Source organism: Biomphalaria glabrata, chromosome 5, assembly GCF_947242115.1.
Source record: "Biomphalaria glabrata chromosome 5, xgBioGlab47.1, whole genome shotgun sequence".
Lineage (NCBI taxonomy): Eukaryota > Metazoa > Mollusca > Gastropoda > Planorbidae > Biomphalaria > Biomphalaria glabrata.
In genome coordinates, this window is record NC_074715.1 from 7,565,632 (window position 1) to 7,590,791 (window position 25,160).

Sequence of the window (25,160 nt, forward strand, 5' to 3'; positions counted from 1 at the left end):
AAAATATATTTTTTTAACACACTTTCTTTACAAATCAAATATGTTGACTTGTTGTGAAGATCCGTTCACTTATCCTGGTAGATTTTACATCCAGTTCACAATTGTTGAAGGTCTTGTTACCAATCCATCTGAAAAAAAGTGAGGGCCCTAAGAAAGGTAAAAATACATTTTCAACTTTTTGGAGGGGGGGGGGGAGGGTGATATCCGTTGTGTGTCGATAGTAGAATCAATCATGTGAGACGTGAATGTGTTTCCAGTTCTTTTATAGTTGTATTTTTAAAAACCTTTTTTTTTTAAAATAATGTTGTAAACACCTCTTGAGAAAACGGAACACATTTTAAAAGGTCCTACCGAGAAGATGAAACGCTTTCTCATAAGTGCACTACTTTTATATCTGAGCATGGTAATAATGTCATTTTACTTGGTTAATTGTCAAACATGAAAATGTGTGGCGCCTCTTAGTTTGAGAAACGCTGCTATTGTAAAATATTAGTATTAGTTTAGCGCACCAAAAAAAAAAGATTGTAACCGGGACAATACAAGTCCCTCAAGTTTAGAATAGTATTTTAGATAATTAGTAAAAAAAAAAACACAAAAAAACCCAGCGTAGAACCTTCATGGTAATAGCTGTTAGAATGTTAGAGTCGTGGACGGATTACTCGTTGTGAATTATGTACAAAACTAGATATCAATCTTATGCTGGTCATTCGGTGTCAAAGTGTAGAAGTCGAGGTTAAAGAGACAAGTGCAGCACAATACAACCGCACAATTGTACTTCAAGCTAGTAGTATTCTTTTACACCAGCGGCATAGAACACTGTCACGCTTAAGTTTATAGGTCAAGGCTAGTCGCAAGAATTTGACGTCACATGATCACGTGATCATGAGTACAGATCCACGTTATGAGTTTAAGTGACAACAAAAAGGCGGGAAACTAGAGGTGAAGGCTGAGGTAGGGTGAACTAGGTATAATGAATACAGCTGAAGTTTTTGGTTTCAGTTGTGGTCAGTTATGGTCAGGGTCAGTTTGAGTTAGGAGAGTGAGAGCTAGAAATCGCTAGTTAGAAGTAAATAATTGGTTAATTTCATTTGATCATCATTAATCCTGCATCCTGCTGTACGTGTAAATATTTATTGTTTCAAGTTTGAGTTCAAACGAATTAAACTCAAGAAAATTATGTACACCGTGTCATGTATTGCATTAAAGTAGTGTTTGTTTCACACCAAGAGAAGGAGATACAACACAAGTCTCTCTCTTCAAGGTACGCCCCTGACAAACACTAAACATAATCTGAAGTTGGAAGATCGTGTTGATAACTAGAATTGAGTCACGGTTTTAAACCACAATCCGGTAACGACTGTTAAACAAAGTTGTAGGTCTAATGAGCTTGTCATCACCCTAATCAAGTGTTGTATCAAGCTTTGTCTGCCTCTCTTACATACTTAAAAGTCTACTCCAGTATTTCTTAAACTGTGTTCCGCAGAACCCTAGTGTTCCGAGGCCTGAATAGGTATTCCACGAACTACTTGACTAATTAAGTACTAGGCCAAAACAAATTAATTTCTCTAAAAATAAAAAAAGCAAAGTGTTCCGTTAAATACTCAGGATGTGCAAAGTGTTCCGTTAAGGAAATCGTTTGGGAACCACTGGTGTACTCTTACAGTACAGTGTATTACGTATAGTGTACAAGTTGTTATGGATCAGCAGAAATTAGCTAAGATTGTTTTGTAATAAAATATATGCATTTTCAACACGAGATGGTCTCTGTCGAATTGTTTATATTTTCTGTAGTATGGGCTTTCTTTCTGCCTGCCTTGGGTAAGAATAATCACACTATATGTTTTCTATAGTTATAATGTTTTGTTTGATGTATTGCACAAATTATCCTTATGGATAACAAAGATTTTTATTATATTAATGTAAAATTATTAACTAATTCACGTCTAACGCATATGACGCTATGGGTAGAAGGAGCAATACCGGATACTGTGCAGGACCGTGAGGCCTCCCAAGGCCTGAAACTTTAATAGGGGGTCTTCACGTTTCAAAACAAAACATTTTTTAACACAATAAGCATAATAATTGAAACAATAATGGAAATGAGACTAAATTTTTCGTAATTATGAGATGCTTTTAGATGTGTCAATAGTATGAAATGCATTTTATATTAAAATCATGAAGAGGAGACGAACCTCCACAAAAAATCCTGTCTAGGGCTTCCACTTGAGAGTAAGTAATGAAAAACGAAAAAAAAAAGTACAAATGCTGACCGACAAATATTTCCTGCGTATTCTAATCACAAGAAAGTGTACTTTACAGAGTGGGTGGTATAAGTTATACTTTGTGTAGAGAATCAGGTCGTCCCTCAAGAGTTTGAAACTAACTAATTGATACAATTGATACCCTAGTGCAGGGGTAAGAAAATTACGGTAGCGGGCCACAAGCAGCCAACCAGATTCTTTTATACGGCCCGCTGACACATAAAAAATCAGGTATGCCGACAGATTATACCAGGGGTCTCAAACACGTGGCCCATGTGGCCCGCGAATCAATTTTGTGTGGCCCGCGGCCACGTCCGCGAAACCTTCTATTTTCATAAGCAAAACCGTGGCGCTGTGGTTTGTGTATTGGCTTGACCCTCATGAAACCATAAACCATATTCTCTTTGAATGCCCCTTCCTGACCCACCTTAGGCAGACCCTACTACCACTGCAGCCCAACATAACCAACACCCTGTACGGCAGTGCTGAACAACTGAAGAGAAAGCACATTGTTTTTTCCTTGGCACTGACTGCAAAAGAGCTGACAGCTCAGCAGCAATACAGCTGGCTAGAAGAAGGGGACGCCTGAGGAGGTTAGAGCCCTTGAGTTAGAATTAAAGTCGAACAATTTTTTGTCTTTATCAAATACATTGAAATGCTATCAAGGTCACCTTCATTCAGATATCTCATCTTCTCCCCCTTCCTGTCAGTCTCCCCCCCCCTCCCCCATTTAGCCTAGATCTATTTATTTATATGAACGATTCAAACTAATTGATACCCTAGTGCAGGGGTGGGCAAATTACGGTAGCAGGCCACATGCAGCCCGCCAGATTGTTTTATACGGTCGGCTGACACCTAAAAAATCAGTTATGCCGACAGATTATACATATGAAAAATGAAAAATATATTAAAATAAATAGTTGTAAATATCTATAGAAATGTTTGAAGCTTCGGATTCTTATCACTTTTGATGAAGAGGCTAAAGAAAAATTGTCTCAACATATCATTCTAAAAAAAGTTTACAGTAAACGAAGATTATTTTTACTGACACTATTTCAATACACTCAGTCAAAGACACAAGCCTAGTCCAGTATTTATTCAATGCTATGAAGAATTGTGCTGAAAGTTTGGGGTTGGCTTGGAACAAGATGGCAAGTGTAACAACGGATGGAACCCATGAATTGACTGAGGCAAAAACAGTTGTTGTTTAAATAAAGAATAGTATCCTAACCATGTAAGGCGATACAGAAGTAATTTAGAAATACAGAGATAAAGTTTATTAACTCAAGTCAGTGAGAATTCAATGCCACAGGGAAGGATTTGTCTAAACCCTAAACGTTTATGCTTGAAACATACTTTTCACTACAGTCTTTATAATCATTATCGTGATACACATATTCATCTTCTCTTCTACATCAATGGTTCCAAAATTGTGTTTCGCAGAACTATAGTATTCAGCGAGGCCTGAATATGTGTTCCATGAACTACTGGAATAATTAACTATTAGGCCAACAGTCCAATTAATTTGTAAAAAAAAAGTTCTGCTAAATACTCAGAATATGCTAAAGTGTTTGCTAAGTAAAAAGCTTGGGAACCACTGGTCTACACAAATACTTGCTCTGATTACTTAAATTATTACATAAAAAAAATTGTTCGAACTTTAACTGACCTATGGGACTTAACATTGGCCAAAAATACAATTAAAAGACCATGTCTAATTGACAATCCGAAGTATTTATAGTCATGACGCTGGACTTAAATTTACTTTCATTCATTTACAGAGGCGTGTGGAAAAGGTTGGTTTGGAGAGGCATGTCAGTTTAAATGTCATTGCCAGTCAGACTGTGACAAGGAAGGACTGTGTATAGGAAATAATCCAAGATGTGAAAACTTATGGTTTGGAACTAGATGCCAATATCGTATGTCTTTTTTTAATGTATTATCATTGTTATTTTCTTTAAAATAGTACTTTTTAGCTTTTTACTTCTCTTATATTAACTCACTCTTATTCTTTCTTGTATGTTTCGATTTTCACAATTGACCACATAATTTTTTGGACCTCTTGTCAAGTTCTTGTGTTAGATGTTTTGTGTACCTGACATTTGCACACAAAATTCATTCTTAATCTTTATAAACAAACATAAATGTTTTCTTTTAATTTTAGTAGATAGTGTACCAGAAAAAAACACAGGTGACTAATATTTATATTTGTAGTGAAAATTTCTTGTACATTAAAAAAAATGACTAAATAATATTGAAAATACACATACGATTATCATTCTTTGTTACCATATTGTAAACATAATCTACCATACATTTAGGTATTGTTTTAGAATCGGTGTATTCTTATTATTATTGCATAATTAATTTTATAAACAAATAGATTTGCTTTTAGAAAGCAAAGAGTAGCCAAAACGCATGGTGAAAAAAGATTTTTCATTTTTCTTGTAGTTTTTAAGATTTGAGTGTGACTGACATTTTGTATAAACATAACAGCATCTTCGTTACGGGGGCCGCTAATAAAAAAAAATAACCAATTAGTTAATTAGCTATTGGTAATAAATCATTTTGTTTGCTATCCCAAACAAGGGAAAAAACTGAAATTGACTGAAATAGTGGTATAAGTTGAATTAGTTTCCTTTATAAGTCGTCTTCTGAGTCTTATTGAATACAAACATGAAGTACGACGAGACTAGAGAAACAATACATAACTCTACATTCTTCTATATTCATAAGAACTTTACTAGCACAGTGGTTACAATGTTGGCTTAAGGAGGCTTGTGTCATGAGTTTGATTTCAGGTCGCTTTTTTAAAAATCCAAAATAATTCATAGCACCTTGCTTAATATAAGCTTTGTTTTTTTTTTAAGTATTGTAAAAAATATTTTCCTGTTTTTAAAGGAATTCGACCACATCAGACCAATACTAATTACATCCAATAACTTCAGCTCAAGAAACAATTTTAGTATAAATAATAAACCATAGTGACAGTAGCAGCACTGTTCTCCTTCGCTTAAAAAAAATTCTAATAACTATCCGAACTCCCCTTGGCATAGAAAAGAAAACTGTTTATATAAAGTGCATAATGCATTCATATCCTGGGAAGACACTTATAAAGGAATGTAGCTCTTTCCTGTTGACGTAACAACAAATTAAAACATTTGTCTCACCAAACATGCTACGGAAAAATGGTTTTAATGAAAGCTGTAGACGTTAACTTATGTTGAGGTCTGTTGTGCGTGGGAATAGGTAAACTTTGTCTAAACTACGGGCTTTCAAACTGTGGAATATGACTCCAACGGGAGTTGATCTAAGATTGGCCTGGGGTCGCTTAAGACCACCCAAAGCATTGTTGTTATTTTTTTTCCATTCCATTAATCATTTCTTTTTGTATTGCTATACGATAATGTACTATTGAATCAGATTGATTTCAAACATTTTAATAAATATTTTAACAGTTTAAAATATTAATCAAGATTAATGCATAACGGAACGTTACGCTATTTCAGAATCATATAAATATTTTTTTCAATGGTGACGTCTAATTTAAAGCAATTTCGTTCATGATTAGTAATATTCCATTGTTTTATATCCATGTTATTAAAGGTATTTATTACATCATGGAACAATCCATGATACTGTATCTCAAACAAAGAAAATAAACTATAATGACAATTTTTAGCGGCCCCTAAGAGGGGAAAGGACGCTATTAGTTTTGTGTGGAATGTCTGTCCGTCCGTCCATCCGTCCATCCCGTTTAGATCTCGTAAACTTGAAAGAATAGTGAAAATACGACATTATAATATTTTAGACCATTCAAAGTTCTGGTGCAACGGCCACTTTTTTCTTTTCTGAAAGCGAAAAATACAATTTCTTAAATTACTAATGCAAGCAGTTTTTTAAAATAAAAATACACCACTTTTACAACTATTCACTATTAATAGTAACAAACACGGGAGGCTCTTTATTAGGGAAGTATCCATTTACCATATTTTCAACACATTTATGCAAACGGTTGTAGATTTAAAAAAAAAGATTTTTTTTTTACATTTCTATTTATAAGTTATGTAAGTTATGTAAGTTCTGTTATAATAAGTACTATATTTATTTAAAAAAATGTTTACTATTTTTTTAAGAGAACAATCTATTTAGCATGCATAAAAGTTAAGCATAATTTAAAATAAAAATTAATAGGTAGTTTTTCATATTATCGCGTAGTAGTGCAGAGCAGTTGCAATAGAGCACGTTAACAAAGGACAAGTTTCTACAAGTTTTCCTTCTTCCCTAGTGCTATTTGAGCATGGAATGGGTTGCCTGAGCTAGCCAGGAAAACCAGTGACTTGGCAGAATTTAGGTCATTGGTTAATATGCATGAGTAAATGCATGACGCGTAGGACGTAATCATCTTCTTTTTTGAAGTAACGTCTGTATTATATAAGATAAGATAGAAGAAGAAACATTTTTTCTCTTATTTGTTTTTTACAGAAATGTTTTTTTTTTCTTGAGGAATAAGAGGTTGACCCTTTACAAAACAATTAGATCAATTAGATATTCGTTATAAGTCATCAGTTAGGCCAGGCTGACATCCAACTTCACATTCACTTTCACCTATCATTTGGTCTACTGGATCGCTGGGGGCACCACACAAGATCTGATAACCTTTTTTCTCCATTATTCTCTGTCATTTGTCTTTGATAGACTTTCATTCTGATAATATTGAAACCTGCCTTTTTACCTGACTGGATTGACCACTTCGGAGGCCGATTTTTGAGTTTGTGTTTCCTCACAAACTGTCTATATAACCTTGTTTACTGTATGGTTTTACGTAATAGGAGTTGAAAATTGAAAACCCAAGTTCGTCTTTTGTAAAGAAATTCTATGAAACCGAAAAAAATGTAATGCTATTTTGATAACAAAACACGATCGTTGTCGAAAAGATACCCAGTCTTTTCCTGGTAAGATTTGGTATGAAAATGATGTAAATTTTATAAACAAGTTTAATTTAACAAACCACTTGAGAAATTTGGTAAACAGTAAGATGTATCGAAAACACTACAGTGGTGTTAGTACACAAGGTGCTCCCAGTTTGCTGGTATGATTGTTTGCAATGTTTGATAAAGAATGAGTCACCAAAAGTCATCGTACCTCAGTGTATGATTCATAGATGAATATTAGTTAGGAAGACACTGCCCCAATAATTACAAAAACCAATGTAAAACGTTTCTGTAAGGATCAAATGCAACATGCAAAAGAAATTCGACCATAAGTGAAACTTGCGTAGGCATATCTTTAAACTTATTGACAAAGTGGTGACTAATTAAACCTTTCCCTTAAAAAAAAAAGTGATAAATAAAAAAAAAGCATTGTGATTCAAAAGAAAAAAATATTAAACAACAAGAAAATGTCAGGCGAGCAATCCCAAGATGTCGGACTTACTATTTAAGAGGAGAAAAAGAGGTTCCTTCTTACGTGCTGCAGAAAACTAGTTTAGTTAGAGAGTAGGTTAGTTTCGGTAGACACATTTTTTTACCTGTCCCTTTTTTTTACCTGTCCCTTAGTCTGTTGGACAGTTGGGGCACCAGGCAAGATTTGTCGACCGTCTTTCTCCATTCCTCCCTTTTTTTTGCCTTGTTTAGAACCTCTCTCCATGGCAGGCCCGTCCATTCTTTAATGTCTTTAATGACTAATATATTGTGTATTGTTTTAGCGGCGGGAAAAGTAGTGACGTAGTAAGACAGAAGAATGACGTAAGAGAATAGGCGAACAATGGCGATAGCTTAGAAGAAGGTTGATTAGTTTTAGAGATAGAGAAGTAACGACGGAGAAGTAGGTGAGACAGATATCCCAAGTGCACAGCATTTAGAGCAATAGAAAGTCTTGATCAAGTTGATATTGTTCAATGTCATGTTCTTTGTTTTAGTTTAGACTAGCTAATGAATTAGCAAAGAAGTTGATTAGCACAGAAGATATTAGCCAGAACAGTGCATTGATCGTTTTTTTAACGCTGAGCTTCAACTCCTACTGGAAGCAATCATTGATGTAGCAGATAAATTTTGAGCAACCCAACCGAAAAATTCTTGAGTTCAAACTACGAAGTATTGCAGATGTCAGTTTTAAAGTATTAGCGTATATAATGATTTTTCAAAAGGAGACATTCAAACAGAAATACCAAAACTCTGAAGGGATATAAAGGCAACAAAAGTTATTCTTGAAGGAAATAAAAGTTGACACTGCATGATTCATATGCCACTAAGACTTAAAAAATATCTCTAAATTATTTAACAAAGCCTTCAAACGCTTCTTACCATCGGCTTATCGATGGCGTCATGTAAAAAAATGATTTTTAAAATGAAAATTAAGAACATTTTGTGACAAAAGAACAAACGACACTTTCATGAAGGGGAATTTTTTATTAAAAATGAGATCGTTAAAGTCATTAGCCTTGATGAAGTTAAGAATTTTTAAATTTCATAGACACTCATTTTATAGTTGTTGAACAATCAAATAACGTAAGTAATTATAAACTATGTTATTACAGCGCAAGAAAGAAACAAAAAAAAAGGATTTTTTAAAAGGGCGAAAGGGGGCGGGGGACGGGGGGACACCCTGAGCTGACCGCACCGGGTGAGATCCACCCTAGTGACGCCACTGAGTGAAACTTCAAATTGACTAAGAAATTTGGACAAATCTCGAATCAACCTGAAATTTTGCAGTCATATCTTTTACCTGACAAAACAGGTATCTCGAACAAAGGAAAGAAATAATACTTGACATAAAAGGAGTTATTAGCTGAATTAGTCCCCATTATACTTGGTGGATAGAATAGTTTGAAACTAACAATATAACTATAAATCTGCTATTTTTTAAGCCCAATGGTTAGTGTCTTGGCTTGAGGAGTTTAAGGAGGATTTAGCTGTCGAATTAGAACTCAGATTGTTCATCTATTTTTTTGAAATAAATGCATTTAAAAAGCGATCATCCAGATACCACGTTCTTTCTTCCCCCACTCATTACAAACGGGTCCAGACAACAGGATCGTAGCGTATTATCATTGCTAAAAGCATGAAATTGGGCAAAAAAAATGCTTTTATTAATAAAAAAAAATAATACATATACAAATCCAGCCATTAGGCTCAATGAATAAATACACAACAACTTCTAGAATCATTCGTAAAATCCAACGTCAGGGACATTTCATAATGATACTTAATAACACTTTTCTCAATGCAATAGTAGAATTACTTAAAGCATATGTCCTTCCTCTCTGAGGACCCAAAAAGTAACTAACTTTTCAATGCGTGGTCAGACTTATGTGCGATTCTTTTTATCGTGCAAATGGCACGGTTATTCTGTGACTATTAATCACCTCATGTCACAGTGACTCTCAAACAATTCTGTGAGAATGAACTCACTCTATCTGTCTGTCTGGCAGAAAGTTTGTACACGTTGTTTCTATTGACATCAAATCTCGAATCAAGCTGAAATTTTTGACAATTGTTTCCTTTACCTGACAACACAAGAATAAAAAAAAAGTAACCAATTAGTTAATTAGCTATTGGTAATTAATTATTTTGTTTGGTACTTGACTAAAGTGGTGATATAAGTAAAGTAAAGTAAAGTTCCCCTTTCAGACCTTGTGGTCTATAGGGCAGATGATGTAAAGGTCATCTGTTTCTGTGGCCTACGGTTAACGAGGGTGTCATGGGGCCAGCACAACGACCAACCACCTTTCCTTTTTCCCAACTAACGTTAGGTACCCATTAGAGCTGGGTGGACTCAGAGGCGCCCGAAGATCCTGAAGTTAAAAATCCCAGTCTTCACCAGGATTCAAACTCCGGACCCGGTTAGGTAGCCAAGCGCTTTACCACTCAGCCACCGCGCCTCCAAAGTGGTGATATAAGCAAAGACAAACAGACACAAACACTCTTTTGTTCCCTTGGCAATCAAATCATTAAATAAGAACAATCTGGTATAAACTTTGTCACATGTAAATTATGAGTGAGTCTGGTGTGAATGTACACTTTGGTTTCTTATAGTTATAATGTTTTTTGTTTGGTGTAATGCACACATTGTAAGGCAAATTTCCATATGGACAATAAAGATTATTATTATTATTGTTATTATTATTATTATTATGTTAGAAATGAACGAGTAGTCATTCTCTGGCGCTGCCAGGGTCGAGTTTCGCTAAAGAGAAACAAAATTCATCGTAGTCCCTTTAACAGTTTCCACTGAGGAATTTTCTGGTGATGTGGCAGGTCTGCAGCAGTACCGCCCTCTGACAGGCAACGAAGATGTTCCTAGGAATGTTAAGGGCCTTGAAGGTGTCTGTGAGGTCAGTTGTTATTATCCCCTCGGTTGATATAACAATGGGGTATATTGTTATTTTGGACAATTTCCATAGACGCTTAATCTCCAAGCCTAGGTTCCCATATTTTCTTTGTTTTTCTATCTCAGTTTTTCTTAAATTATGAGACAGTGGTACGGCGATATCGATAATGGTAGCGGTTTTTTCTTTTTTATCGATGAACAGCAGATCCGGGCGATTGAAATCTACCGTTTTGTCGGTCAGAATAGGCCTATCCCAGTACAGCAGATGATCAGTAGACTCGAGAACCTCTTGCGGAGAGTATTTATAATAAGGGGGAGTGTCCTTATCGATCAATTTGTACGTCAAAGCCAGGTGTTGGTGTATTAACTTTGCAACTTGGTTATGGCGACCTAGGTAGGCTGATTCTGATAGGGCTGGACATCCTGCCATAATGTGTTCAATCGACTCGCCCACATTTCCACATTTTCGACATTTGTCGACAACATTGAGTTTCAGGATATGCTTCTCGTAATTTTTTGTCCTGCTTACTCTGTCCTGTATTGCTGTGACAAAGCCTTCTGTTTCAGGGTAGAGATGACCTGCTTTGAGCCATGTTAAGGAAGCAGCCTTGTCGATGTTGTCCCCATGTAATGAAGCCGGAAATTTTCCGTGGAGTGTTTTTTCTTCCCATTGGCGAATCTCATGCCTTACGTCGTCCAAACCGATATTGACATCAGAATTGTGTAGGTTCAGAGGGGTTGCATCGGAGTCGTATTTCCGTAGGAAGGAAACTAATTTGTTGCTGGAGGCGAGCAGTTTTGATCGTATTTTTAAAACTTGCATCTTACACAATTTGAAGATGTTCTGCAATCCACGACCCCCATCCTTCCTGGGCAGGTATAACCTTATGGTGGAGGACTTGGGGTGTAGGCATTATTATTATTATTATTATTATTATAACTAATCCCTTTTATAGATTGCCGCTCTAAATTGAAACAAACAATACATATAGTAAAGTGCGAAATTATTAAGTCCGCTGGCAGCAATTTTCACGTTTGGATTTTTATAGCACCGTAACAATCTGACCTATGAAAAAACTGATGGTATCTCTGAATTCCTCGTCCTTTTTTCTATAGATATAGATCAAATTTAATGTATCACTAGGCTTGGTTAAAATTAAATACGAAGTCAAAGAGGTGTAGGGTAGGTATCGCCAAGCGTACTTTTCCTCGAGCGAATTTTTCCCCAGTTAGTAAGCTCGATCGGGTTGATGGAAGGTTCGAACAGATCAAAGTAAATATATCTAAAAACATGTTTTATTATTTAATTTTCACTATAAAGTCATTCTCTTTTTACTCCAGCGCAAGAACACCATCCATTGCACCATTTCCCACCCTCCACAACTTCAAATAGTCTCTTTAAGCTGATGAGCCATCAGACTTAAAAATAACCTTAAGCCCATTACCCATTTCCTTCACTACCGGGTAGTAAAAAAGAATAATTCCACACCTCTTGAGTTTGACCTCACCATGAACTTAGCCTTAACAAGTAAAAGGAAATAGTATGTGTCAGAAGTAACGAAAAAAGGTGCATGCGCAGTAGCAATATAGTAGTAATTTGGTAAACATTCAAATAAAAAAGTTTTAGCAATAAAAAGTGAACTGTTCGAACTTCTTGACGAATCGGGGCTGCTCGAACTTCACATTTTACTCTATATATACAATCTTCTCTAGTCATAAAAACCTCACGATCAGAGTGGTTAGCACGTCGGCCCAAGAAGGCCAGAGCCACGAGTTCGAATCCATGGCGCTCTCGCCCCCCTTTTTTGTACATGCTTTTAAAAACCAATTACTGTCAAATCCGTCCATTTTTCTAACTGGTTCAGACAAGTGACAAGATCATTGCATAGTGTGAAAGCTAAAAGCATGAAATAACGCTAAACAAAAAGAAATGATACAAATATTTTTAATCGTATAGATTTATTGTTGTTGGTTTAGATCTATTACAAATTTAATGACATGGCTGATCCAAACTTAATTGATACAATGACATTTCGTATGAGCTTTGCTTTTGTTTGTATAATATTTTAAAAAATGTTTTTCTTGTTCTTTCATTTTCTGCCCCGAATTTAGAAATCTGCTGTTTATAACAATACACGAGAACTTCAGTCCCTATTCCTTTTACAAATGAAGGGAATACTTAGAGTTTGCACAGGTTAGGGTGTATAAATGCAATGTCTTCTTCCTATATGTGTTGAGTTTGGGGGGCTGCTTTTGTTCTTTTTGGGGGCTGCTTTTGTTCTTTTTGGGGGCTGCTTTTGTTCTTTTTGGGGGCTGGTTTTGTTCTTTTTGGTGGCTGCTTTTGTTCTTGTTTCTGTTTGTTGTAGTTATTAACGTTTTAAAATTTATATTTCAAGAGGATTTGTCCACTATTAGTGGAGCTACTATGACTACCAATGTCAATCAAAACACGCAATGGCTGACAGACAGAAATACCCAAACCTGCAACAATGACACAAACTTACAATCAGTTACGATAGTTTGGAACACGGAGTATTGGTTCACATGGATGAGAATTGTACTAAAATCCTCTGGTAAGTCGACTTGTTATTTTTTTTTTCTTTTAAGAGTATCCAATGTATTAAACATTTTATGTGGATCCTTTGTTCCTATAATCATTTGTCATTTATTATTCTTACAATAAATTGTTTACTCACTATTGTAAAACATATTTGTTAAAACACGTTTGTGTTTTTATTTTTCTGTAATATGTAAGGGAAGCAAACAACAGTGTATGCCCGTTGGCTAAAGCAAGCAGATTAACACTCTTGTCAACTACTAGATAATGAATCACACAAGAAGAAACGAAACAATCTTAAAATGTTATTTGAATGCGAAACCTTAGAGATACTCTCTCTTTTTTTTTCAGATGGAAAAGAAGTAAAATAATAATATTTTTATTATACCAACCTACCAGCCTATCGACACGCCCAGTTACACACCTACTTAGCCAGCTACACCTAAACCTTACGTTACCATTAAACCTACCCAACCATCTAACTTTAGAGTTACACACACACTAGAATTCACTGGACAAAAGTATTTGTGCCTGTAGCGTTCTAATTCAACGAACCAAATACTAGAATTCATGGGCTGTGAGTATGTTAAGAAAGCGCTAAAATGCGGGCCGTTTTATTGGAAGTGATAAAAAGGAAAGGTGGGGGGGGGGGGAGGTTTCCACCCTAAATATACAATATATAGTCTGGGAACAAATCAAAGGGTGTAGCTAATGGGTAATCCTAGTACAATACATTAAGATTAATTGAATCTTAAAATTATTTTAGAGGCTTTATTATAATTGCTCTTGACCTAATAGTCTTTTTGTGACACTGTAAGAATATAGCCTAGATTTGTTCAGTTAAAACAAAATAAGATCTATCAAAATATTAAAAGTCTCTTATTGTTATTATCAGAGATAATATTTATTTGGGTCTCAGTGAGTCTTTTTTTCTTCTTCAATGGACTAAGATATCTATTAATCTTTGATATAATGAAAATGATTTTTTTCTGTACAGCACACTTGAAGTCAATAGATGTTCAATTTAACCAGCACTCTACAAGCCAGATGTTGAACTGTAAAAAGTTTCTTTTGAGCACCTCAAGTCCAACATTAGAGATTCACTGCACTTTAGAGTTCCTTGTAAGACAGATAACTATAACAGCGGCGGCAGATCTGTGCGACATTTACATAAGTGGAGGTTTGTGCTAATCCTAGGCGTAGCTTGCTAGAAGGAGTTTTCAAATCCCCTATTTTCAAGGTTCTCAAACACCCTATTGAGATTAAGTGTTCTCAAATACCCCATTAAAACGATTTAGATCTAACAGACAAGGAGAGGGTAATCAAAAACGTTTTCTCTACTAATTATCTTATTAAATTATCACATAAAGTTTTGTTTGCAGTCCGAGTGTCCCCAACGGGTCCATGTTATTTGAGAAGCGTTCTCTATACTATAAGATCATGATGATTTGACAATTCTTAAACCACAAACTGAAACATGTACGCATTTGTATACATTTCCTCTTCATTAATGTAACACTATTGTTTGGTGAGAATCACGAGATATAGGAGTTTATGATTCCATGTGAAATAGGGGTTTTCACAGTGGCAATCACGGGGTACCACTTTGGTCACATGATTAGAAAGGACCGCATGGGCAAGTCAGTCTACGCCCTGTTCAGAGAAGAGACAGACATTGTTAGGTCTTTGGTTTAGAATGTCTTTATAATCACTTATTATGTATTCATATAGGAATTATTCATGTTTGTGAAATACTGGTTTAATGTGATCATACTCAAGTGATTGATGGCTGACATTGCCTACTTGTAAACTATTATTTTACTTAATAAATGTGAGTCTGCTACATTTGTGTTTAGTGCTGATTTATATGTCTTGTGGTCGAAGTACACAGTAAGCTTAGTAAGAATACACTATAAAGTCATGAAGATTTAAGTATTTAATTAATAATACAAGAACATTACATCAATACCAGAAGAGGTATTTACATCATGCGAATCCACAAGTGTGTGTTACAATGAACTTTTTCAAATTAAGATGACTGCGAATTTGTTGTTTATATTATATTGTTGTTTTTAAAGTAACACTTAAAATAATATAATACTAAAAATTATGTTAATTTTTAGGTGTAAACTTCGCATTGAGACAAATGGTTCGCCAATCGTCTAGCTATGAAGGTTCCTATTCAAATTTTGCACTACATGCAGTTGACGGTGACTTGAAAACGTTTTCACATACAGAACACGAACCCAGACCATATTTGTTCCTGACATTACCAAAGCCACGGCTTGTCAATCGTATTGTTCTTTATAATCGAATGTTTGATGCCTGTAAGTATTTTATAACATTTTCTTCATACACACGTATTTTTGTTTCAATTCTCCGCATCTATCTATCTATCTATCTATCTATCTATCTATCTATCTATCTATCTATCTATCTATCTATCTATCTATCTATCTATCTATCTATCTATCTATCTATCTATCTATCTATCTATCTATCTATCTATCTATCTATCTATCTATCTATCTATCTATCTATCTATCTATCTATCTATCTATCTATCTATCTATCTATCTATCTATCTATCTATCTATCTATCTATCTATCTATCTATCTATCTATCTATCTATCTATCTATCTATCTATCTATCTATCTATCTATCTATCTATCTATCTATCTATCTATCTATCTATCTATCTATCTATCTATCTATCTATCTATCTATCTATCTATCTATCTATCTATCTATCTATCTATCTATCTATCTATCTATCTATCTATCTATCTATCTATCTATCTATCTATCTATCTATCTATCTATCTATCTATTTATCCATCCATGCATCCATCCATGCATCCATCTATCTATCCATCCATACATGCATTTAAATTAATTACCTAAACAAGCGCTATGTACTTTTAATAATAATGTTAACAAACAAAATGTAGGTTTTACCATAAGTGCTGTCTCTTGACTCGCTTGGTACATTTTGAATTGCTATTGCTCTACACACTGTTATAAGTAAACACTTAAAAAAGTAAACACTAGATACAAGATAGTATGGAGAGTTTACATAAGTGCAACATACAAAGTAAGTAAATAGAACTACGTATATATATATATATATATATATATATAATTTAGCGCAAGCCGTTAAAATGACAGATATGGGGAAAACTGGATTAGTCAAATTCCAATACAGACATTTTTAAAGTCTACAGTACAAAAAAAGAATTGTGACGCTGGTGTTTGAATGGCTTATAGAATAGTGGCTCACGTGGTTTATAGAACAGTTGATAGTATGGTTCATAGAGTGGTTTATAGAGTAGTTTATAGAGTGGCTCATAGCGTGGTTGATAGAACAGTTGATAGAGTGGTTCATAGAGTGGTTTATAGAACAGTTGATAGAGTGGTTCATAGAGTGGCTCATAGCGTGGTTGATAGAACAGTTGATAGAGTGGTTCATAGAGTGGTTTATAGAACAGTTGATAGAGTGTTTCATAGAGTGGTTTATAGAACAGTTGATAAAGTGGCTCATAGCGTGGTTGATAGAACAGTTGATAAAGTGGCTCATAGCGTGGTTTATAGAACGGTTGATAGTATGGTTCATAGAGTGGTTCATAGAGTGGTTCATAGAGTGGTTTATAGAACAGTTGATAAAGTGGTTCATAGAGTGGCTCATAGCGTGGTTGATAGAACAGTTGATAGAGTGGTTCATAGAGTGGTTTATAGAACAGTTGATAGAGTGGTTCATAGAGTGGTTGATAGAACAGTTGATAAAGTGGCTCATAGCGTGGTTGATAGAACAGTTTATAGAGTGGCTCATAGAGTGGTTTATAGAACAGTTGATAGAGTGGTTCATAGCGTGGTTGATAGAACAGTTGATAGAGTGGCTCATAGCCTGGTTGATAGAACAGTTGATAGAGTGTCTCATTGAGTGGTTCATAGAGTGGTTTATAGAACAGTTGATAGAGTGGTTCATAGAGTGGTTTATAGAACAGTTGATAGAGTGGTTCATAGCGTGGTTGATAGAACAGTTGATAGAGTGGCTCATAGCGTGGTTGATAGAACAGTTGATAGAGTGTCTCATTGAGTGGTTCATAGAGTGGTTTATAGAACAGTTGATAGAGTGGTTCATAGAGTGGTTTATAGAACAGTTGATAGAGTGGTTCATAGAGTGGTTTATAGAACAGTTGATAGAGTGGCTCATAGAGTGCTTTATAGAACAGTTGATAGAGTGTCTCATAGAGTGGTTTATAGAACAGTTGATAGAGTGGCTCATAGAGTGGTTTATAGAACAATTGATAAAGTGGCTAATAGAGTGGTTCCTAGAGTTTTTTATAAAACAGTTGATAGAGTGGTTCATAGAGTGGCTCATATTGTGGTTTATAGAGTGGCTCATTTGGTTAGGGTTACAATTTAATTGTGTTATTAATACGTTTTGATATTTTCAGAAGTGAAATCCAAGGACCAACTTGACTGCCCAATGTATGAAAGGTGTCCTTGTTAGAAAAATCAGAAGTTTACTTTACGAAATAAAACATTTTAATCCTCAAATACAAATCATGAAAAGATTGAACACACTTCTCTACATAAATACCCTGATATACGCTATATAAAGAGTCATGTTCGGCATATCACTTATTCTCTCATTTGGCGTCGACGAGTACGAATCGGTGAGAGAGCGTTACGATGCCAGAGCGATTAAAAAAACAACAAAAAAAAAAACCCATTGAGCTTATGAAAAACATAGGTCTGGCAGACTTAAATCTTTAAAGTACTTTTACCATTACCGGCCACATCACCAGAAAATTTCTCAGTGAAAAATATTAAAGGGACTACGGTGAAATTTGTTTCTCTTTACTGAAACTCGACCCTGGCAGCGCCAGAGAATGACTACTCGTTCGTTTCTGACATAATAATAATAATAATAATAATAATAATAATAATGCTGATAGAACTCATTGAAGGGAGAATATCTCTCCTCTCCAAAAAAGGGGATCCGAATCAACCATCAAACTATCGCCCTATCACTTGTCTGTTAGTTGTGTATAAACTTTAAACTTCACTATTAAAAATTAAAATATATAAATTTTGCGCTGCCCATAAGCTACTAGCGGAGGAACAACAAGGTTGCATTGAGAAGTCAATTGGCTGTAAAGTACAGCTAACTATAGATGGTTATTATATTGCACCAAGCTAATAGAAGAAAAAAAATTACACATGTGCTACATAGACTACAAAAAAACAAAGCATTCGATTCTGTTCCGCATGATTGGCTGTTGAAAACCCTGGAAATTCATCAACCCAAGAATAAAACAACTACTGAAAGTCTGTATGGATAATTGGAAGATAAGTCTACACCTTAATGGTGATAAACTGGGTTCCGTGCACATAAGAAGGGGTAATACCAGGGTGATCTCCGCTCTGGTTCTGTCTAGCTATTAACCCACTATCTTAAGTACTGCATAGCACTACAAACAGTTTTAGGGTTGACACTAAATGTACAAAATGTGTGTCTTATCTGTTATACATGGATGATTTAAAAGCTATATGCAGAAAACGAGCAAAAGCTACACACCATTAATTAAAACGGTAAAACGCTTTAGTGACGACATCTGCATGTCTTTTGGTTTGGATAAGTGTGGTATCATAAGCAGGGCCGGTCTTAGGCCACTGCAACCTATGCGATCGCAGTGGGCCCCGCGCTTTCATAGGCCCCGCGCTAATTCAAGGTGTAGCCTAATTATTAAATTGCAAAAAAATATACGAAAAACTCATGGAAATCTCCTGAATTTCCATAAAAATCTCCTGAAAACTCTAAAAAATCTCCAGAAAAATAGACAAAATTGTCATGTGTGGGTGTCATTCATTGCGGAAAACACCAATCCTACGCGATAAAAAAAAAAGCATTGTCAGCTTTCATGTAATAAAATGTAATAATCGGGCAAATTTTATCTTAATCGGAAGTTCCAATGCTTTATTTACTTTTATAGTCACTGGCATTTAAATATCATTGGTTACAAGGTTCATAAAATACAGATCGCAATTTTTAACTTAGTAAAGAATGAATAAAATTCAAAGTCGAATTTTTTTATTATACAAAATCTTAATTTTCGCGTATTATCCTTATTCCCACACAAACTAGGCCCCGCGCAATCAGTTTCGCATTGGGCCCCGCAATCGCTAGGACCGGCCCTGATCATAAGCATAAAAAAAGGGATAAGGCAACGAACACCAACATTTCATTTGAAGAAAACGAAGAACTGAACTCTGCCTGCCTTTATAAATATCTTTGATTAAACAAGAATGCAACGATAAAACATAAAAAAAATAATAATGGTAAATACAAGCAGAGAGTAAATAAAATTATCAACACAAAACTGTCTGGCAGTAACCTCATCACTGCAATAAATAGCTGGGCCGTCCCAGTGCTCCTCTAAATCCTCAATATCATGAAATGGACAGATACCGACCTACATGACATTGACAGGCTCACGAGGAAATTATTAACTAAATTTCGATGTTTACACCCCAAGTCCTCCACCATAAGGCTATACCTGCCACGGAAGGATGGAGGCCGTGGATTGAAGAACATCTTCAAATTGTGTAAGATACAAGTTTTAAAAATACGATCAAAACTGCACACCTCCAGCAATGAACTAGTGTCTTTCCTACGGAAATAAGACTCCGATGCGATCCCTCTGAACCTAAACAATGCTGATGTTAATGTCGGTTTGGACGAAGTAGGGCAAGAGATTCTCAAATGGGAAAATTCCCGGCTTTATTACATGGGGACAACATCGACAAGGCTGCTTCCTTAGTATGGCTCAAAGCAGGTCATCTCTACCCTGAAACTGAAGGCTTTGTTACAGCAATACAGGACAGAGTAATTAGGACAAAAAAATTACGAGAAACATATCCTAAAACTCAATATTGTTGACAAATGCCGAAAATGTGGAAATGTGGGTGAGTCAATTGAACACTTAATGGCAGGATGTTCAGCCCTATCGGAAACTGCCTACCTAGGTCACCATAACCAAGTTGCAAAGTTAATACACCAGCATTTGACTTTGATCCACAATTTGATCGGTAAGGTTACTCCTCCTTGTTACAAATACTCACCACAAGAGGTTCTCGAGTCTACAGATCATCTACTGTACTGGGATAGGCCTATTTTGACCGACAAAACGGTAGATTTTAATCGCCCTGATCTGCTGCTCATCGATAAAAAAGAAAAAGCCGCTACCATTATTGACATCGTCGTACCACAGTCTCATAATTTAAGAAAAACATAGCTGAAAAAACAACGAAAATATGGAAACCTTGGCTTAGATATTTAGCGTTTATGGAAGTTATCTAAAACAACAATATACCACATTCTTATATCAACCGAGGGGATAATAACAACTGACCTTCAAGGCCCTTAACATTCCTAGGAACATTCTCGTTACCTGTCTGAGGGAGGTACTTCTGCAGAACTTCCACATCACCAGAAAATTTCTCGGTGGAAACTGTTAAATGGACTACGATGACTTTTGATTCGTTTTAATGAGCCTCGACCCTCACAGCGCCAGAGAATAAATACTCCTTCTTTTCTAAAATAATAATAACAACAACAACAACAATAATAATGATTATAATAATAACAACTGACCTCACAGACACCTTCAAGGCCCTTAACATTCCTAGGAACATCTTCGTTGCCTGTCAGAGGGCGGTACTGCTGCAGACCTGCCACATCACCAGAAAATTCCTCAGTGGAAACTGTTAAAGGGACTACGATGAATTTTGTTTCTCTTTAGCGAAACTCGACCCTGGCAGCGCCAGAGAATGACTACTCGTTCATTTCTAACATAATAATAATAATAATAAGGCTTGTCTTCGAGTCAAAAGATTAGTGAGGAATGCAGTATTTCCCATGGCTGCACAGCCCCAGCTGTGACCTACTTATTTTGCCACATTGAGTGCAACCATAACCATTGTCCACAAATGTTTGCTTTAGATTTTCTTTTCGCCGTCTGCGTTTGTCCTCGGCAGCGAATTTTCTTTTGGTCTCAAATGTGTATCCCGCAGCCTTTGTGACTGACCTCCAGCTGTCTCGTTCTGAAGCCACATGCCACCAGGTGCTCTCTTTTATGTCAGATAAGGCGAGTTGGCGCCTAAGATGATCTTTAAAGCGTTTTCGTGGAACACCTCTGCTACTGTATATATATATATATATATATATATATATATATATATATATATATATATATATATATATATATATATATATATATATATATATATATATATATATATATATATATATATATATATAAATACACATATATACAAAATTACAAATATATATATATACATATATATATATATATATACACATATATATTCTTCAGATAAAGTCAGTGTAGGAGGACGCCTTAAAAACTTTGAACTGCAAGGACTAGACGAGAACAATTCTATTCAGTTCAGCTACAGAGATAGCAACACATCACCTTTGTACAATTACACTGTTGTGATAGCTGGGAAGAGGATGAATAAAATACAAGTGTATGCTTCCTCTGCTGACACGTACTATGGCAGTATACGACAGATACCAGTTCTTACGATACGTGAGCTAGAAATATATGGAGGTGAGTTGCTGCTTGACAGATAGACAAATTGACGACTGATAGACTTATATGGTAGCTTGGTTGTGATCTTGCTACAGATATCACATTGTATCTCAGATATAGTAGTATGTATAATGTCAAGTTACAAACAAATTGCTAGAGTTTTTTCTGCAACAGTATTGAGAGCTACCATGCATTTTAAACTTAGTAGTCTCTGCTTTGCGTTTAGATTTTCAAGATCCGGTTGACATTTTTAAGTAATAAAATACAGATATATAAACAAAGAAGGGAAAGTTATACGGAAAAGTGTAGGTATAAGGAAACCTATAGAAAAACGTAAGCAAATAAATGGCAGATTAGAAAAGATTTTGAATAAAGAAACTAAACGTTATACTAAAGATCCCCACTTTAAAAACTATCAAAATATAACAAAAATCCTTTAAAAAAATTATATAAAGGGGAAAAGCTATCTATCAATAATACAGAAGTTATAAACATGAAAGTAGCGCTATATAAAAGCTATATCTTTTATATTTACTCATTTAGATATTAGATAAAATAATTAATTACCAATAATTAATTGACTATTTTTAAACATTGATGAATACCTTTTTAGGTGCAATAAATAATTGTTTAAACTTGTGTGAGGGAGAAATAGGATTAACGTTGGGGTAAGGGGACTAAACCCAACAAATTTAGCCATATATGTGAATACTGAAGGATTTGTTTTCCTTGTTGATATCAAACTAAATAATGAATTACCAGTAATTAATTGTCTAATTGGTTGCTTTTTAAAAGCTCACGAATGACTTGTCTATGCCAATGAATAATTGTGCGAAGTTTCTTTATCAAATAATGGGTGTGGGAGGATTAACATAAGCACATTTTTTTACCAGACAGACAGAGTGAGTCAATAAAAGCTTTGTATAAATGACTTAGCGCTACTAACGAGCCGGTTTAGAAATTCGATTTTTCATTGCTAAATAGTCCACAAAAATAATTGTGAGAATAGCTAATCAACACTTTTCTATATTCTGTTCACCAAATAGCTGTACAAATAGCTAGCTATTATCTATTAGTTATCTGCCATAAGATGAGGTTCTCCAATGATGTGTTGTTTTAACGTTGTATAACTTTATGATAGAATGTCTACCTGGTACATGGGGACTCTACTGCAACAAGTCGTGTCCTTCCTATTGTCAAGTCACTTGTTCACAGGAAGATGGCTCTTGTGACCCAATCACAGAAGGTGAGATAGAAAGCTCAGATTGGTTTAGAACTAATAAATATGAAAAAAACATTTGACGGGAAATCACTTGCATACAAACTTTTTGCTAAGGAAATTTATTAGCGATAAAAAATTAGAAACACTGTCTTCTTTTTATCTGACGAAGTGTCATTGCTCTATACACCAAGTTGCATCCACGGTTCTCAAACTGTAACATGTTTTCCTCGCGACGTGTTGACAAAGGAGTTCAAAGGCGTTCATTTTGTTTGAAGATTTTTATATTGGTATTAGGGAATTATTATCTTTGACAAAGTTCTTGGAAGAAAGATCAATTTTACATCTACACGATACCACGGTACCATCATACGCTTTTTTCTTATATCTTATTGCGCCGTTTAAATGCCGCCCCGCCTGTTTTCTGGAGTTATCTCAAGTGTTGAAGGATGGACAACTCATGGCTAGGGGCTAATGTATAAAAGGCAAGCACCCATTTCTTTTACTCTTGGCAAAGTAAAAAAAACAATCAAGACACCGCAAATAGCACCACTACAATATCATCACCACCACAGCTATCACAATCCCCATCTTCACAATCACAAACAGAATCATCACCATCATAACCAACATCCCATCTTTATCACAAGCACACCACCGCAGTCGCAAAAAAATTTACAATAACCACCCCAATCACAACCCACACCACAATCAACAACACTATCACCATTCCTACCTCCACGAGAACTGCCCCCTCCACAACAATTACCAACATATAGCACTATCACAACAAATAACCATTACAATAACACAATCACCACCATCAACACAACCGAAACCACTATCACCTCATACACTACAAAACCAACTATCATCCCAATTAACAATAACAACATGAAAAGCAACACCGACAACAACAAAAAAAAACGCAAGAAAATTTTTTGATTTTACACCTTTCTAATTTTTAACACAGGTGAGACAGAATTTCAATAAACTCCCGGATACGTTTTCTCGAAGGTTATCGTTTCTTCCATGAGTTGCACCACTTGAAAATATTTTCTTCGTTCTCAATGACGTAAGTGTTTTCTTTTGGCCCATTCTAGTTCTTTCCGTAATTGTGTGAGCTTCCGCTCGCAGAGCTATTTTAGAATGCATTTTTTTTGCTACTTTTTATAGGTTAGAGCTATTTTTGTATATTCTTTTACTTTTTATAGGCTGATGCCAAATGTTTTTTTTTGTACTTCCGCTTTTTTATATAGGCTAGGGCGGGCTAGTATAAACAGTAATGCCCATGCTATTTTAGAACAGTTGAAGTGTACAGTCAGTACAGTATTTCTGTCTGTGTGACAGTTGATGATCTTTGTGATCTGGCATGTAATTCTTTTAAATATTCCTGTACCTGAGAGGGCCTGTAAGTTTATAAATATATTTTTTTCATTTACTATGTATGTGTAATTATGCTTTCTATCTTAATTTAGTTTTTTGTTTACTACTTGGAATATTTATGAAAATAATTTGGCAGTTTGTTTTCCAACATGTTATATTAAAGATGGCGGCGCTATGAGTGTTCTAGATCTAGTAGAATCTATTTTATTTTTTTGTATTTCTAGTTTTATTATATTTATATGTTACAGGCTATTGTTACTGCTGGAACTGGTTTAACTGCTGCTATAACAACTGCTGTACTTATTATTGCTGCTGCAACAACTGCTGTTTTAACTGCTGCTTCTACTCCTGTAGATCTAGTGCATGTACTACTTAGTAACTGCTGCCTTAGTTCTTAGTGAATAGTTAGGCGTATTTTAGATTTAGTAATTTGAGTGTTTCGGGTTTGTTGTGGTTGTACTAGTTGTAGAATATTGTAGATCTAGACTAGTTATGGTTGGGATGTTAGTACCATACATTATAGATCTAGGTTTAAGGTAGTAAATGGAGTAGTTTAGTTAGTAACAGTGTCATAGTTCGATTAGGGTTGGTGGTTGGATTAGTATTAGTTGTTTGGGTTTTAGTTTACAGATGTTTTATTAGTGATTTATTTTTGTTATGTAAATTAAGTTCCATTTTTAGTATTTATTTTCAACTTAAGTTTCGTTCTTGCAGCTAGTTTAGTTTGTTTGTTTAGTCTAGTTGTATGGTTACTTGAGGCGACTCTAGCCCCTTGGTCACAGA

At 35.2% G+C, this 25,160-nt stretch overlaps 1 protein-coding gene across 1 annotated transcript; it reads left to right on the forward strand.

Moving 5' to 3' along the window:
• The first annotated feature begins 1,054 nt into the window (after window positions 1–1,054).
• LOC106057648 (uncharacterized) lies at window positions 1,055–16,128 on the forward strand. Its single transcript, XM_056028701.1, has 6 exons — window positions 1,055–1,818; window positions 4,043–4,180; window positions 12,989–13,165; window positions 14,147–14,329; window positions 15,273–15,476; window positions 16,103–16,128. Exons 1-6 carry the CDS (start codon window positions 1,740–1,742, stop codon window positions 16,126–16,128), a joined length of 807 nt encoding a protein of 268 aa, XP_055884676.1. The 5' UTR covers window positions 1,055–1,739.
• The last annotated feature ends 9,032 nt before the right edge of the window (window positions 16,129–25,160 follow it).